The sequence below is a fragment of the Lathamus discolor genome, chromosome Z, assembly GCF_037157495.1.
Source record: "Lathamus discolor isolate bLatDis1 chromosome Z, bLatDis1.hap1, whole genome shotgun sequence".
Lineage (NCBI taxonomy): Eukaryota > Metazoa > Chordata > Aves > Psittaciformes > Psittacidae > Lathamus > Lathamus discolor.
The window spans coordinates 48,787,247-48,805,002 of NC_088909.1; the positions used below are offsets into that span (position 1 = coordinate 48,787,247).

At 39.6% G+C, this 17,756-nt stretch overlaps 1 protein-coding gene across 4 annotated transcripts in view; it reads right to left on the minus strand.

Annotated features, from left to right (window-relative positions):
• The window catches only part of DMXL1 (Dmx like 1), a 77,875-nt gene extending 66,409 nt beyond the window's left edge, over positions 1–11,466 (minus strand). For all 4 annotated transcript variants that reach the window (XM_065661172.1, XM_065661171.1, XM_065661175.1 and 1 more), the window contains exons 1-2: positions 11,338–11,466; positions 2,516–2,641 (exon numbers count right to left, since the gene is read on the minus strand). In XM_065661172.1, coding sequence (XP_065517244.1) covers positions 2,516–2,641; positions 11,338–11,424 — 213 coding nt within the window. In that variant the 5' untranslated portion in view covers positions 11,425–11,466. The remainder of the gene's footprint in view (positions 1–2,515; positions 2,642–11,337) is intronic.
• Positions 11,467–17,756: the final 6,290 nt, after the last annotated feature.

A 17,756-nucleotide genomic window follows, 5' to 3' on the forward strand; every position in this document is an offset into this window, starting at 1 on the left:
TATACAGGTATCCTATTAGCATGGAATTTTTAATTAATACCTACATTTTCCTTTGACATTAGTAAAACAGTTTGTTCCATAAAGAAAAGGCTTTATATACATAGTAACACTGCTGTCACCAGTCAAATACAATCAACTTATATTAAACATTTCAAGTTATCTGAAGGACAACATTCTGGTACCCCTTAGCTATTTCTACAAGCCAAACCATACCATGAAAACAATTAAAGTTTTGTCAGGTTATGATTAAAAATTTTGACCTTAGTTCTTATGTTCAGTAGAGGAAGCACAAAGAGGCTTGTAGCTTACACTCTGTGGGAGGAGACCAAGTACTGTACCCACTTACAAAGAAGTTTTCATTACAAAGCTGCCTAAAACCAGAAGCAAGAGACTGGATTCAGTGGCCTAAGATTAAATGGACCTGTTTGTGAAACTAGTCCTTGCAAATCTATGGGACACTTTTAAAAAAATTCATATGCATACACATATAAACCCATGTAAGTATAAATATATTCATACATGCATTCTTGGGATGATTAAAAGTTTTCATCCATTTTTTCCCCCTCATCTCCTTTTTGGAGACAGATGATTAAGTTTATCTCAAAAAACAGACTGGTAAGAGAAAAAGACGGCGCCATTTGTCCCCTACCCTTCAAAGACAGGGCAGAGATGGGTCATACATGAACTTCTAAGCTGCTGTTACTTCATAGTAGCTTCACAAAGCACTAGCTTCCCAAAAAACTGAAATTAGATTCAGTGGTCAAGAATGAAGAAAAATTTCAATGCCTTACTTTCGTAACTAGAAAATGACTCTTTTACGAACCAATTCTGTCATCTGAAGGAAGAATGGAGATCATTCAAAGAGAATAAGCCCAGCTGTCATGGAGAAAATGCTTGATAGCAGCTCTCCATAAAGGTAAAAATTAAAAGGGTACATAATTCGTAAACTAGAAACTGTAACTGGACACTTTCCAGAAAGATTCAAAATTGCAAACTAAATAAGATGCATTATTTGTATCTTATTTTGCTTCTTCCTGTAGATTTTGAACAACAAAGAATAATCTGAATATAAACTAAAGAGAAATCTGTGTAAATATAGATGAAGCAGCTGCAAGAAAAAATTCCACCCTTGCAGCAGTGAGCTAGAAATGTATTGATTGGTCCAGTCAAGAAGCAGATTCCTAGACATTCACTGCTTACTATTTTCATCACTCTGCAAATACATCTAGTTTAATTGCTAACAGCAAACAACTTGCAGAATCAAACTGACCCCACAGGTCTAATTAAGCAACTGAAAAAATCTGAAGTTCAGTAAGCTTCATAGTCTGATATATTCCCATGTGTTTACAGCTCAAGGATAGTGTTGTTATTTAAATACATACAGAACCGGTATTGTGCAGGCAAGATGACCTCACAAATTTGCAGAAAAATTTTAAAAGATTAACATGATCTGCATGTTCATGTAGCCATCTGTTATTATACAGCCAGTGAATTAAAAAAACACTTTCCACTTAACAGCTGCCAATGGAGCAAGACATGCAGTCTTTATGGCTAAGAGGTACCAGAAACACAGAAGAGAACATTTCCTCATTTTCATTTATGTTCTTCACTATCACTGCAAGAGCTCACCACTGAAACATTAAAACGCAGGAACATAGAGTGGCTGAGGATCATCATCACAGACTTCACATGTTAACTATGAACTAGCTTCCATGCAGACATCTTGTCTCAACATGGACACCAAAATGTAACCAAAGCTCTCAACTCATAAGGCCTGTACTGATGTGCAGAAGGCTCACATGATCGCCCCACTAGAACAAGCTTAAAGAAAGCAACAAGGTTAAAAAAACCCTCTTATCTACCCAGACACAGTTTCTACTGAATTGAACAGCTTAATCACACTGTAACATCCTAATGGACAAAGCCACCTGGTTATATATTTCCTACTGCGACAGAACTATTATCAAAGACCTCTGTAAAAAGAACTTGAATCCTAATAGTGTCTAAAATACATTTCTGATCCAGTTTTCCTATGTAACAAAAAGAAAAGCTGAGAAATCAAGGAAGCAAAACCCTGTCAAAGAGCAATTTTAGAGCCTTTATTAAGGATGTCAGTTTTCTGGATGATCTAAAAGTGATTTTTGTGGAAGCACTCTCTACTGCCAGGCACTAACATGTCAAAGCACATCAATGATACACCCAGTACCATGAAGCTCTAGTGAAAAAATTACTTTTGCTTCCACCTTACTTGTCTTTTAGCCAAATTCTTGATATCTCCTCTTTGCAGCCCTGTGCACATCTCTATCTTCCTGTACAGCCCTACATATCTTCTACAATCTTATTATCCATGCTTACTATTTCACATGCACTGTGCTGCTTACCACAAAGATATGAAGCAATCGGCATTTCACTATTCACTCCTGTGTATTTGCCTTAACTTGCAAGTATCTACACTCTTGAGAAGGTGCTTAACATGACATTGCTAGAACATTATTAGAAATGCTGCTCTACGTACCTTCCCCTGTTGCATTGAACAGTCCACACATCCCACTTGTATGTTTCCATGTTTTGCACCAGGGATTATTTGTAATCTTTCAAAGTCAGTCCCCAGTACCACAATATCACATCCTGATGCATATGCCTAAAAAAGAAAAACAAGAATTAAGTAAAACTTTAGCTACTTTCAGCTTATTGGAGAAGTTTGAAAAGGTATAGTCCATGTATCCTGCAGTGAGAGAACAATAAAAGGGCCAAAAATGCCATTTTAGTTAGCCAAGAGATTCAAGAGCAGAACAGTCTCACAAAAACTGCAGATGGAAGATTTCTGTTTACTGACAAATTATTCTGCCTTACAGCTAACCCTACCATTTCTAGTATAGTAACTAAAAACACTTTTGAATTGAAAAAAGGCAGTAAAATGGAATGCTAGACTTGCAGAACTGAAATTGGATGATCATGCTTTCATGTGTAAGAGTATTTTCACCAAGACTGACCTAGACTACCAGACAATTACATACATTAAAATAAATAAATTAAATAAAAAACACGGTGATCTTGGTCCAAAGACAATTTTCCCCACAAAAAGGTTCAGAGACATTTCACAAAACAGACTTACTCCGAACACTCTGACTACCATTCTCAGCCAATATTCAGTTTTTGCTTTCCAACGAACAGACCACCAGCCGTCCTTAAACTAACCTGGTAATTAGAAATGCTGTCTATAATGCTTTTGCAGACTGAATATAACCATTCATTTATTAATGACCATTTATTATTGCTCAGGTTTTTGAGCCCCTTCCCATTCTGTCCCCTCTTCAGCTTCGAGAAGTGGTTCAAGCAGTGTAATTGCTACTGTTGAAAGAACAGCATTTATTATGAATTGACATCTTAATTGCAGGTTCCAAAGCAGTCCAATTTAAAACTAATCTGAAAAGAGGAGACTGAGTACTGCTTTTGTTCAAACGTTAAAGTGATTATTTTAGTCTCACAATAACACGAACTCTGGACCTGTTCTTCACAGAACATTTTTTTCTTTAGTTAAAACCCATCTCAACTGGTGACTCACTGATTAAGTCCACAGTCCACCAGGCAAAGATTATTCAGAAGTACCATATGTATAATTTTTCCCACAGCCATCTTGTGGAATTGAGTGTTCCATACGGAGGCAGTTTTAAGGAAAAAAAGAAAAAAGAAGGAAAAAAAAAAAAAAAGGAGTATTTCACTTTAAAGAGATAACTTTGCTTTACTAAAAATGTCTTTAAAAGACCGAAGTGCCAAAGACTGTATGAAGCCCACCTGCTCTCCTGCAGAGGCTCTGTAGGCCTCACCAGATCTTTAGACTTACTAAATTTCTCCCATCAGGTTCTCTCCTCTTCTCAATTCACACGCAAGCCTGAGAGTACATAGCATCACGACACTACAATATTTCCATCACAATGAGAAAGAACTAGCATATAAAGTAATACACACTGTTAGCAGTGATCCTGAAGTTAAAAATTAACAATTTCAATGTGATCAAGAACTCAAACGAGTTCAACACATAAAAAAGTCCTGAGAACACTTGGCATTTTGCACTGGAAGAACTCTAAAGTAATAATCAAACACTACACGTTGGAGTCTCTAGAAACTGGTATATCAGAACTGGTGTATCAGAAGACTGTCTCCTGCTAACCCAGGCTGTGCTGGACAGCAGTAGCTCAGAGGTATACAAACATTCTAGATTTGCTGTTTCCTAAAAATGTCCCTTTATGAATAGAACTCTTGTTCAAGAGCTATATAGCTCCTCCTTCCTTTTGCTATGCTTAAACATGGCTATTACTTTATGTTGAATACTTATTTCTTGCTCAACTTCATATGCTGTGTGTTTAAAAAAGAAGACTGTCAAATTGGGGATAGACTTTCTGAAGTTGGGGAATATTTTCTCATCCTAGCAGCTCTCAGTTCTAACAATTATAAATAGACTTGTGAGAATCCAGACCAGGGTGATGACAAAAGGAGTGTCCTTATAAAATCTTGTTCCTGGAAGAAAAATATAGTCTTTCCATCCTCTCATTCTGGTAATTCTCAACATTACCTGAAAAAAAAAAAAGTCACCCTTGGTCACATTGATTTCACAATCCTCAGTAAGCTGCAAAACCACTGACTAGCACTTAAAACTGCAGAGATGATCTGTCCCCAGAGAGGTAAAAAGGGGAAGAAAGGGGAGGGGGAAAGGCATTCTCAATGAGCTTCCAAATATAACTACAGCCAAGCAGAAGGATGACGACTTGGAAGTTATTTTTGAGGTTTAGCCAATGTTTGCCTGCAGGAGTATTACAATTTCAAAGACAAACAGCAAGGGATGCAGAGGGGAAGGAAGCTACGTATTTCAAACACAAGTTTCTGAATAGAAGGTAACTAGGCTGTCTGGCATATGAAACTGCAAAAAGCTCCATTTTCTACTGTTGCCTTCCATCCCAATCCCATTACACCTCCCACTGACCAGACACTTCAGGAGGGAAGCTTGAGTGTTCCCCTTTTCCTAAGGCCTCTTTGTTTTGGTTCTCTGCTGTCCCCCTGCAACTCATCCATTAGACTATCTCTTGTGTAGCTAAGTCACATTTTCATATGCTCTCTCTAGAGCCCAGACTCCAGTTCTGCATGAGATTTCTAAGCAACTGTATCCTATAAAAATATTTCTCAAAAACAAGAGCACAAAACTAGCTGCTGGATTAGCTAAAAATTTAGTTTTTTCCACCTCAGAAAATCATGTGGTATTTTAGCATAGTACAGTGGAAGTCAGTACTCCAGAACAAAGGACACTTTCTAGATCCTAACATTTCTTAGATACAACAAAAATCAGTTCTGCCTATCAGTCAACTTTATCTTTTCACTGCATGACTTGTCCACAATTGGTCATATGTCACTCGTTTTCATTTTGACAGAAGCTAAGGAAACTAAGCCAAAAGGTAATTCGAGTTTTCTGTAACATATAGGGCAAAAAGCAATTTCAGAATATAAGCATTTCTTGTATCCATACTTGGGTCTACGTTACCCAGCCCTTGGGGGTTATGGGAAGGGGGACACAAAATGCTGCTGTACACTTCAACTAGGAAAGAATTCCTAAATAATAGTAATTAAAAGAAATAATTAATAGAACCTCAATGCTTTTTTAAAGCAATCAGAGCCTCCAAGTCTGATTTTAGCAAGCTATAAAAGTCTTTCACCTTAAGAATGCCCTAAAATATTTACAAGAAAGTTGTCTTTGCACAAGGGGACAAGCAGGTAATGTCGACATTATCATGCTCTTGGAATGTTTATTAAACAATGATTTGTTCTTCTGGTACACAAATAAACAAGATTGAACTAGTTCAAGCTGCATGGACATGGATTTCACTAGCTGCTAACATAGCAAAACAAGCATGAAATTAGGAAGTGAAAGATGTATGAGGCCTGTGAAAATAAATGTCATTTTGCATACAATACTGTTTCCACAAAATTTCTACCTATTCTTTTAATCAGATGTCAGCTCTTAATTCTAAAATACTACTTCTTTTCCAAAGATTAACAGATTTTTTTACAATAATAGTACTTCAAAACCACGTTAGTTTTAACAAAGTAATACAGACATTTATATGAACTATTTTATTTCTGAACTGAAAGCCTGAAATACACAACTTAAAAACAAAGAACGGTAGTGGCAAATCACTGCTCTCAACAGAAGAAAATCAAATGAGCAGAGCTCTTGACCTCTTATATAGCACAGCATCTCTAAAACAACTATTTTGCTGTTATCTACCCTCTATAGATTTCTTCTATGTACTGACATACAAAGTTTTTGCTGTAATTTCTGCTACAGCTATATAACCACTGACGCATTATCTTGTACAACTTGCACAAACTTTATTTAACCTGCATCTCTCACATGAAGTGCACAATTGCCATGAATTATCAGCTATTATCCACAGGTGAATGCACTAGCATGTGCGTGCATGTATGAATTTATAAAGTAATATACGGAGTAGCACATGCAAACATATGGGATGAACATACAGACTAAAAAGCCAACCTAGAATGCTGTGCTGAGGTCAAGGTAAATCAGAATCTCCTAGTGGAAGCAGACTAAGGGACCATACAGCAGCCCACAAGAACTTATTTGGAGTGCTCTCTCTCCCTGCTGTAGCTATACTGGAAGCTTTCCAATATAATGACCCACAATCTTTTGCTTCTTTTGTTCTGCAGTTGATTTTGTTGCTGTATCAAAGGTAATTCTCAAGCCACATCAATGCCATTTTTATGGCTGATGAGTCTCAAGGGTTCTTATGTCCTTTGCAAATGAAATGAAGCAAGTCCCAAGGTCAGGATGCCACAGCTCACAATCAAATTGACCAACTAAAGAGATTTTATCAAAAAACATTTAATGTCCCTGCTCATTGCAGGGGGGTTGGACTAGATGACCTCTGAGGGTCCCTTCCAGCCTAAACTACGATTATACCTTTAGAAAACAGTCATTTCCCACTGAAGACCAAAACCAAACAAACAAGAACCCCAAACAAAACAACACACACACAAAAAAAAAAATAAATAAACCACGCACACAAAAACAAAGCAAGCTATTCCAAGGAGAAGCATTGCACAGGAACAAAAACTTAATACTAGAAAACCAGAAAAAAACTCATTAATTACATAAGGTACCTGTTTCTTCTGCTGCACTGAGCACATACACATAATACATTCCCAGTCTGTGATGACTAAATACTGTTTATATGCAGCATAAATAGGCACAGGTGGGAGAAAAGTACTTCCTTGTGTCTCACTTCTCCCATTTTTCCCCTCCTTCTCATTCCTTCCACTTTTAAGAAAAATTCACAACAAAGGTCATTTTTAAGAGAAGTGAAGATAAAATTTAAAGGCAAATAAATCTATCAAGCAGGTGATACTGCAGTAACATCTGTATTTTATTCCTTTGCACAGAACGGTCAAAATCAAAAAACATAGTCACCCTGAGCCACATCTGAATTACCCTAGTTTAAAAGCAAACAAACAACCCACCACCAAAAAAAACCCCAAAAAACGTCTCACCCATGCAGGTATAAATTTGCACTAATCTTTTTAGGATGATCTCATCTCCACCCCCATTATTAGATTAGTGTAAGCTTTGATACAAGTATTATATTTAAATGTCTTATTTTTTAAAATCTTTCATTACAAAGATTAAATTTAAAGAAATAATCTTCCATCACACCTGGGAGGAAAAACAAAAAAATAAAAATAAAATACCCCCCCCCCAACCCTACAACCAAGCTTTTTATCTATCAAAAGTACTTGAACTAATGTACTTCTATAAGTGGCAAATTCATAGGCCATGCATGCAAAAATCAAGTCTCACAGAAACTCCACTTCTCATTGAAGTGCAAAGAGGGTTTTTTGTTTCGAATTAGTTTTTTTTAGATAAATGCTGTTAAGAAATGAATTAGGTTTTTAAGTTCAGAATAGGTTAACTGGAATATGGACAAAAAAAGAATAAAAATAAAAGTTATCTAGAAGGTTTCCGTCCCTTCTCTAAATGACAATCACAACACAGTGTAACTTCTTGAGTGACTCTTACGACCAGTTAATTTTGTTCACTACAGTTATGATGGAGTTCAAATACAAAGAAAATATTAAGTGCTTTCTAGACAGACAGATAACAATTTTTCTGAGCCACAGAATACACTTTCATTTATTAAAAAAAAAAAAAAGCTGGAAATCTTTATATCACAACTTAATTCCTTTGGAAAATTTGGTGTGATCTTGACCAAATTATCCAAAACATGTTCTCCAAGTCATTTTCAACTCAGCATTTGGAGCTTGTAGCTTCATCAATCATACAAAGCATGTCTCAAGTCCAGGATGAGAATAATCACACACAGGAAATCTGTGCAGAAAAGATTCTGATTGAATTCAAATAAACCACACAATTTATCTTTCTTTCCCAAATTTTTAGCCCTACAAACCATTGCTCTTTTGTGATTTCCATTACCACTCTCAGGCCTTGTGCTTGTAGAGTTGCCCACAGTGATTTTTTTATTTTTCCCCTCTTCTGATACTTGGTGGGGGGGGAGGAATAAATATTGCAGAAGCAGAAGTGAACAAGCAAAAATGAACAAAACCAGGCAATCACAAAAATGGTAACAGTGCTCATTATCCAGTAACTTAAATATAGCTTCACTAACGACTACTACTGCAGTATCCTACATGATGACCTCCATGAACTTATTAAACTCAAATATTTTGGACCTGGAAAAACCACCCCAAAATAAAGGATGTATTCCACTGCTGACAAGCACAGAGTAAATAGAACAATTAGCTTTCAGGAGAAGCATACAGATTTAACAAACATTTGAATTCTGATTTCTGAGGGCTGAGTTCTCATTCAGTGTACCACACGCTATTACCGCCTGCTGTCGCCAGATAAACAACAGGCATGCTTCTTGTGATATCTCAACGCTCATGAGCCTTCTTCTATATATAAATAAAACACACGTCAAACACTCTTTTTATCAGTGTTCTCTCCAATGAAGCTCATGCTCCATTTGACACTTCACATCCTAAAAAAAGAAGGCCAGAACAACAAACCTGCATACCACTAGCGCAAGTATCTCAAATACCATCTTAAAACAGAATGTATTCAAAAAAGTGCATGCAATTTAGTGGGTACATGCACTTTTTACTAGTTTTGCTTCCAATTTTTCTGAGTTTAGGAGAAGAATCTGTTGATTATAGCTTAAAAATCAAACATTTAAAACTTTTCACCTTAAATATTCAGTACAGCATATCAGATAATATTCTGAAGCATACTGTAGCAAAAAACAAAAAAAATAAAAAAAAATCTAGGTATTAAAGACCAAGTTCTCTTGTCACACAAAGACAACTCATCCCACCTGTACAGTACATAACCCTGAAATATCAACTCCTATGAGTTCTCAGCCACAAAAACTGGAAGCATAGAAGTTTGGTGAAACATGGTTTTGTTTGTTGGGCTTTTTTTTGGTTTTGTTTTTTTTTTTTCCATTTGTAATATATCATCCAACAGTACTTAAGGCTTATTCATGACTTCAGATACCGGAAAACAATTGACCTTTTTTCTTATAGGATTTTCTAAGGGTTAAGACCACCATTTCTTTCCAAAATGACAGAAATTGCCTTTTGTACCTTCCCTTCTTAATCCTCTAAGCAATCTCATGAGCTCAACATGGCACTGTAAAATGAATAACAGCAACAACAACAACAACAAAAACCAAACAAACAAAAACAAAGGAAAAAAAAAGGGGGCAAAAAAACCAACCCAAATCCAACCCAAAGCTGAAGCAGTTGAGGATATTTTTGTTATAAGTTTTAAATCCTCCTCCTGGGAAAAAGGACAAAACAAAGGAAGATGAATGTGTCTATAGGAAACATTGTTACTGTATTTACATCTATTTATCCCATCTTGCAAGACAGAGACCACAGAAACAGTTACTGAAAACTGCACTCCAATCACTCTCCTCAAAGCGAGATTCTTACTCTTCTTATCCTTTGGGGAGCTCTAACACTTTGAATAAGGCCATAAGAGGCAGACAGCCCTTCAGCAACACTAGTAACTCAAGCTATTTCCCTCAAAACAGGATTATATCAAAGTAGAAAACTTACAAGTACATAGTTTGAAAGTGTACTAGCACTTCACTAAAGGAAAGTTCCTTGTCTCATCCCAAATGGTTTCCCACCACTGGTGGGCCTTTAAGATTTCTGGATATGTAAAATCAGAAAGTTTTGCACAGCTGAAGTCCGAAGAACCAATTGCTGTAGTTTAAGAAACCCTCCAACACGAAGTTAGGCACACAATTCACTCTGTTGGAAGCAAGCACGTTGCCGGATGGACGCTGCAGAAACAGCCTAACTCCGGGGAAGCAGCTCTAGGGTGCTGCGCTGTAAACGCAGACTGTACCCCACCTTCCACCATCGACACTGCGCTGCTGCCGCAGAGCGAAGCTGCAGGTAGACACCTGATTTTAGCTGCGTACACCAGATGGAACAGGAAAATAGAAGTTTAACTCCTGCATTCTGTCATTCCACAAACAAGCTCGAAACCACACTACGCTGTAATTAGGGGCGACGAGAAAAGGTAAGGTAAGAAACAGTCACTGTTCCTTATTTCATCCCTCTACAGCCCAAAAAGGATGGCAGGAAAGGTATATTTCGGGGGAGGATGGGAAGAAAAACACAACAGAAGTCTGTTTACAAAGCAAGAGTGAAAGGGAGAAAACCAAACACTAATAAAAGGTTTTAGCCTTACTAAATACTGCGGAGCTTCTCCCTCTTAAACACAACTATCGGCAGGGAGTTCAGAAATGGTTTTAAACCCGTCACACTAAGTAACACACGTATTTGAAGCTCTCCTTCAGCTAGCCGCAGGCAGGACACCAGTCACCTCTCCTGCAGAAAGCAAGCCCTGAAACCCCCCTCTGCAGCAGCAGCCGCCCGTACCGGCTGCGTTTATGTAATCTTTTATCACAGCCACCATGTTCCCGTGCTCGCAAGAACCTGCGAGCGGCACGGCACGGCCGGGCCCTGCCCGCGCCCCTCACCGCTGCCCAGGCAGCAAGGCCGCCCCGCACGGCACAGCACGGCCCGCACCGCCGCGCTCAGCAAAGTTGCTTGCGGCCCCAAGCGAGCTCCGGGGAGGTGTGACGCAGGGAAGCGCTCCCGCAGCGGCGGCCACTGCCGCTACCGCCCGGCGACCGTACCGGAGCCAAGCCGCCACGCTCCACGGGCGCCGGCTGCAGCCGCCGCGCCTGACGCAGCCGCTTTCGGCGCCCGCGTCCCGGCGGGGGGACTCACCGTGAAGGGCTGGTCGTGCAGGCTGCCCACCGAGAAGCAGTAGTCGCCGGGGTTCACGGCCCCCGTCAGCACCTGGTGCAGGTTCATGACGAGAGGCCGCCCCGGCCCCCGCCGCCCTGCCTTACTTAGTCCCCGGGGCGCCGAGGAGGCGGTGGCGGCGCAGCCCGCGGGGCGTGGCCTGCCCGCGCATGTCTGCACAGGCCGGGAGCGGGGGGCGGTCGCTGGGACCGGTGCGGGGCACGGTGGTGAATGTGACTTCCGCGTCAAGCGAGCGTCGTGAGGTGCTGCCGCGGGCTGGAGGTGAGGGGAGCGGCGTGGCTGACCCCGGGCAGGCCCGGGCCGGGCCGGTCTGGGCTGTTCTGTTCTGCTCTGTGCTGTGCTGTGCTGAACTGATCTGATCTGATCTGATCTGATCTGATCTAAGGGAGGGGGATGCCAAACGTGTCCCCCCGGCCGCTGCATCCCCCTGAAGTAGGAACGGAGTACGTAGCCCTTGCAAGAGACAACATTCCCGAACATGTCCCCTTTTAACTCGCGTTACTGCACAGGTGGAGGGACTCAGCCCCAGCCTGTTCACAGGATGTGACAGGAGGAAGTGTCTGGCAAACGGAAATGTGGTTCTCCGACACTTGGGAAACGAAGAGGACGTTTTCCTGGGATCAGCTGTAGGCAGCCGGATTTTTCACCTTCCTCACGACATTGGGAAAAAGGAAGCGAGAGCTGTCTAGGATGGGTGTTGATTTACACACAATTTAACAGTAGGATTAATGGAGGCTGGTTTGTCCCCACCACCACCACCAAAGGTCAAAACACAAGGTCAAGTTGGGCACAAGTGCCACAGCAGAGAACCCTGCATGTCCTGATGCAGGAGGGTCTTCAAATCCACCCTGTCAGGGCACCTTGCCATTTACATAGCTCTTCACCTGTAAAAAGACTGGAAGATTGAGGCGTCTCCTAGTTGCAAGAAAGCACAGCTACACAGAAAGCACATTATAACTTGTTACTAATCTTCACGCTATAATTAGTTTTCAGTTTTCAATCAGTTTCTCGTGCAGACTTCAGCATTACTTGTGTTTTCCATTGTAAATTACAGCGCCTACATCCATTTGCATTTTTACATTATCCAGATATTGGATATTAGAGCTTCTTTCTGCCCACCAGCTGTTCTGAGAAATAACACAAAATCAAAACAGTTTCTTGATGTATACGCATAACTTTTTGTATCACATCCCACAGTATTTATAAGGCGATACCGTGTATTTGGTATGGAAATGTCTTTTCTTCCTGTGTTACTTAGCCAGTCCTATGTAAGCAAGTTCAACTTCATACCCTTTTGGGTGTGATGTCTCACGCATTATTTTAGTGAATACAAGCCTCACATGCTTTGAAAAGCAGACTGAAAAGCACTGGTTGCTGTAGTAATTCATACGAAGGAAATAAAGATTTCTCCTATTTTCTAAAAACCTTCTTATGTGAGAAAAATCCATTCGATTTGGCACTCTGTATAGACATTCCTTCAATGTCTGGTTATAAACTTCTACCACCCTAATAGCTTTTGTTTTGAAAAGGATTAAAAAGCTTCTCAAAAAGCTTCTCAAACTATCTTATCAATGAATAGTGCTCTTACTCTTGCCGGGAGTGCTGATTGCTGATAAGTGATCTTCTGCTAGCTGCAGAATCTCATAAAACAACCTTAGGGGATTTTTAAGTTCAAAAATTGTTTTCATTAGATTCTAGGAAAGAACATCAGTTATGACTGAAAACAGCAAGAGGCCTTTATTTGTGAGTTTCAGCACAGCCACCTACTTCTGGGCTCAGGCTGTGAACTGCTGCAGCTTTGGTTGCAGCCAGCTGATACTCCTTCCCACAGAGAATTGCTCCAGAACGCATTCGGCAGAAAAGGTTAGAGATCCTGCAGAACCATATTGGTTCTTCAAGTCGTATTCGCTCCAGGTGTAAAGCACACAGGATGTGCAGTATGATGAGATAGCAGGGTAACAGTAGACAGCAATCGCAGACCCCAGTCTGAGGAAGGCGGGGAATTCAGGAAGAAGGGGAAACTCAGGACACCAAGCAAAAGAATGAAAGGAAGACTTTTACTGATAACTTCATTCTATTCTTTATCTAATTAGAACACAATATGATACATTTACAACTGACGCACCATAATATGCTGGTTTGTTAAGAAAATATTTAACTTCCCGTTTCCCTACTAACTAGGTTTGGTCTTTGTGACTATTCAGTTGAATATATTTGAAAGGACATCACCTTTTAGAGTGACAGCCTATGTAATGACATGCCAGGCACATGTATCCATATCCTGGCCCCCATCCCCATGGGGCTGAGACACTACCTTCTTCCCACATTTGCTGCCATCAGTGAGCTGTAGTGTAGGAGCTCTCACTCCTCACTGCTGATTGATTCCTGACATTTCTGCTGTGCCTCTTCCACTTACCAGCCTGGGGGATGGCAAGGGCAGCCACCAAAGTGGGACTTGGGCAGGCATCCTTCAGTCTGCTGTCCCTTCCTCCTTCCTTTGCAACATCTGTGAATTTAGCTGCAGACAAATTATGAACTGTACATTTTATTATGACATCAAAGTGAATACACAGTTGGAAACTGACAAATTTCAGCTCTGATCTGTGCAATTACATACTGCAGGCATTTTTTAAAAATACCTTAAAATTATTCAGTACGTTTAAAGGTTTATTTATAAATTGTCTTGTTGACAAAAACACAGAGGTTGGTTTTGCTCAGAATTTCAAAACTTGACACTTATTGAAAGGTAGAAGAAAAAAAATCAGAAAGCTAATAACCACCATGCAGTTGTTTCCTGTGCTTTTTGTTCATTTTGCATCTTTTATCACTTTCTCAGTAAATCGCTTTTTTACAAAAAGCCCTTCATCTCACTTTTCACTCGGAAGTATCTAAAAATAACCACAAAAAGCACTGAGTTTGTCCTACAGGATTACAGAATACCGTCACAAGCTCCTTTCTGTTGTTTTGCCCCTAACCTCAGTAAATCTTCTTTCTTTGAGTCTTTCAGGAGCTGTAATTCTTCTCACAAGCTGCAGACTCCAGTCATTCATAACTGATGCTGAACATGCTTGCTCAGTCTTTGCCTTTGGGCTTTTGAAGGAGCACTAATCAAAATATTCTAGATATCAGAATAGCAGAAGATAGGAAAAAGACTATCACTTCCCAATATTTTAACATGGAGTGATTGTGGCTCTTCTGAGTCTGCCAGAATGTCAGCGTTTATGCACACATAAGAAGGGCTTCGAAGTGAATGATTCACTGATGTTTGGTTATTGACCAAAGTATCACTTTTTCAATAACAATGTGGCCTTTAATGCTCAAAAAAAGCAATATCAACTATATACATAGGCATTTTTCATTAGAAAATCCTGCTTATATTTCTCTAATAATGTTTGAGGAAAGTCCAAGTGAGAATTTTACATCACACTCACAAGTCTCTTCTAAGTTCAAAATTGCACCTCTGCAAAGCAAATCCATATTAGACAGTGCAATGCAGTAGAAAAGTGATGTATGTTTTCAAATTATTTCGCTTGCACAACTTTGTGTTCTTTCTGTACAATAAACATCCATGAGTCACTCATTAACAGCAGTGAGCTTGCTTATGTCAGTGATATACAGGCAGCTTTGAAAGAAGCTGGCATTTTAAGTGGCATGTTTAGTGTTTGTCTACAGTGCTAGGAAACGTTGCTTTCTTCCCTCATTTCTTAATAATAGGCTGCAGGCATGTAGCAAGACATTTCCTGCCCCCCCCCCCCCCCCCGAAATGACTTACATTATGGAATTCATTACATTTTAACTTGCTTCCTATGAGAACAACACACTGCAGCTAGGAACAACTATTCCACCTCTCTTTGTTGCCCTTGATCTTTCTGCAGGGTTTCTTTGGTTTGTGAATACCCAAGGCAAAAGTTTTACCTTTGCAATTTCAGGAGAAAAAACCCTTACTGATCTCCCCAGGATCTGGATTTCCCCTGCCACACTGGGAGTCACATGAAGAAGTACTTGATTCTCGTCTTGAGCTTTTATAACTTTTAGCAGTGTAAAAAGAGTCAAAACACAATGTGGCATCTTGGGAAAACATGAAATGAATAAGTACATAAACACTGACATTTAGTAGTATGGTCCTAAACAGCTGACCACTTTGTGAGACCTTTCTTCGCAAAAACCTTGCTTTGTTCATGTCTTCAGTACCCCGTGTTTTGTATCTGTAGCCTGTAGGTTAGACTGATACTTGCTTCCTTGTTGGTACTGTTCTCATTTGTTGAAAGACATTTTGTAACAGCTCACGTTGCTGGTCACATCTCTTAATATGTAGGGCGCGGTACATTCTTTTTCACTTCAGTGATCTGATACAACTTTTTACTCAGTGAAGGAGATACAGGCTGACTGGTATCCCTTCTTAGATTAGTAAAGATGTTTTGTTTTCTTCATTGTTTCTGTGGCTTTTAGCAATACATCCATTTTATAAGCTCTGAGTATCTTCAGTGGTTGTTTCCAAGGTAAAAGCCAACCATTAGTAAGTGCTTCAGACTTGTGAATTAACAAGCAAGTTAACAATTAACAAGCTTTTACATTCATTTCACAGGCCAAGATTAAAGCTACTTTTGAAGAAAATCATGAAAGGGCTGCTGGATAATACATTAACTGTCCACTCTGCCCCTGTGTATTTATAAAACACTCTGTGATCACTGACAGCTGAAGATCCTGAGCACGACTTGATCTCTCAAGCAGGAGTAGCGGAGTGGCCCTGGCGAGGTTTCTCAGAGGTCTGCCATCACTTCCCCATCCTGTGTGGCTGTGAGAGTCAGGCAGGCTGCTTTGGCATGGAGCTGATGTGCAAAATACCCATTGGTGAACTCCGCGGCACACGGTTGAGGGTGGTGGCATGGCATGTGGGAGTCCTGTCTTACTGCAAATGCTAAACAGTGCCAAATTACAGATGCATTGGTCAATATTCAAATGTGCACAGCGCGCTTTTCATGCCATGGTGCAACAGTCAGTACCCTGGAAATGACTGAGCTAGGCTTTCTCTATCCATGAAAAGATGCTCTTTTAGTTGGTTGGTTCTTTGTGTATACCTGGGACTCTCCATCTGGCCTTGGAGGAAGTTACTCTGATGGCTCACCGGCTGATGCTGAACTCTGATTAGGCTGCTTATCTATAGTCTATTACTTGTAATTCACATGAAAGTCTACTGAAATATGTATTATGCAGTACAATTTACCAGAATGTATTTGTCCTTTTTATGTAAACCCTGAATTATTAAGTACATCTGTTCTTTTCTGAGTTACTGTTGATTTCAGATTGAGTATAATATCAAATATTTCTTTTAGTTTATGTGAAATGTTAAATGATAGGCAACTAAATGCTTTTCACATTCATGTAACAAATATTCTATTCCTACTGCCAGTCTATTCTAATAAAAAAATATTCCATTATGTATTTTGAATTTTCATGTATGTTTATGTCATACTTAAAAGAGTGACACCCTTTATAGTTGTCCCTACCAAACTTACCTGAGTTATAGTGCAATAACTTTACTGTTTCTTTTATGTTTATATGAAGTATTTGGACATACATGTTTTTAAATTCGGTATCAGCATATCTCCACAAACCTATTACGTACAGATGTTTATATTTAGGCAATTAAAACGGCTTAAGATTCTCAATGGCTATCCTGAAAAAAAGGAAATGACTTTGTGCTGTTTTTTCAACCTTTTACCTCTTTAAGTTTCTTTCTGGTTAGGTTTTAACCTCATAGAAGGGTGGCGTGAGCTTGTGACAAAGGACTGGTTATAACCCTGTATCTGTACACAGGTTTATACAGATGGCTATTTATGTACTGGGAAAGAATAATTCGAAAGACAGCAGCCTTTTGTTCTCTCCTGTTGCAGTATAACTACAATATAAACCATTTTCCCCTCAAATGCATACACGTCCTCTTATCTCACAGCCACTTTGTGAAGTAGTCTCACTTTTTGTGCTTTTGACAAGAAGTTTTAATTGTATACAGTGAAAGCTCATGAGCTGTTTCTCTTTCTGCTTGCTGCATTTCAGTAATGGAGCCATGTTCCTCTGCTCAGGCATTCATACACACATATACAGGGTGCCTGACTTGTTAGGCATACTAGCTTGTTTAATATTAACATTACCTCCTTTACACTGTTTTTTCCCCTGAAACAGAGAAGAGAAAGCAAGAGCAACCAAACGTAAGAGAGTTCATCTCTGTGTTACTGCAAATTCCTTCTACCATTTAATGGTATATTCATAGCTCTGGAGAAACATGAAACCAAAAGCTGCTCAGACTAATTAACATTTCAGATGGTGGTGGACACACAATTGATTGTTTTATGCTGAGCAGAAAATGGAGTTGCTGTTAC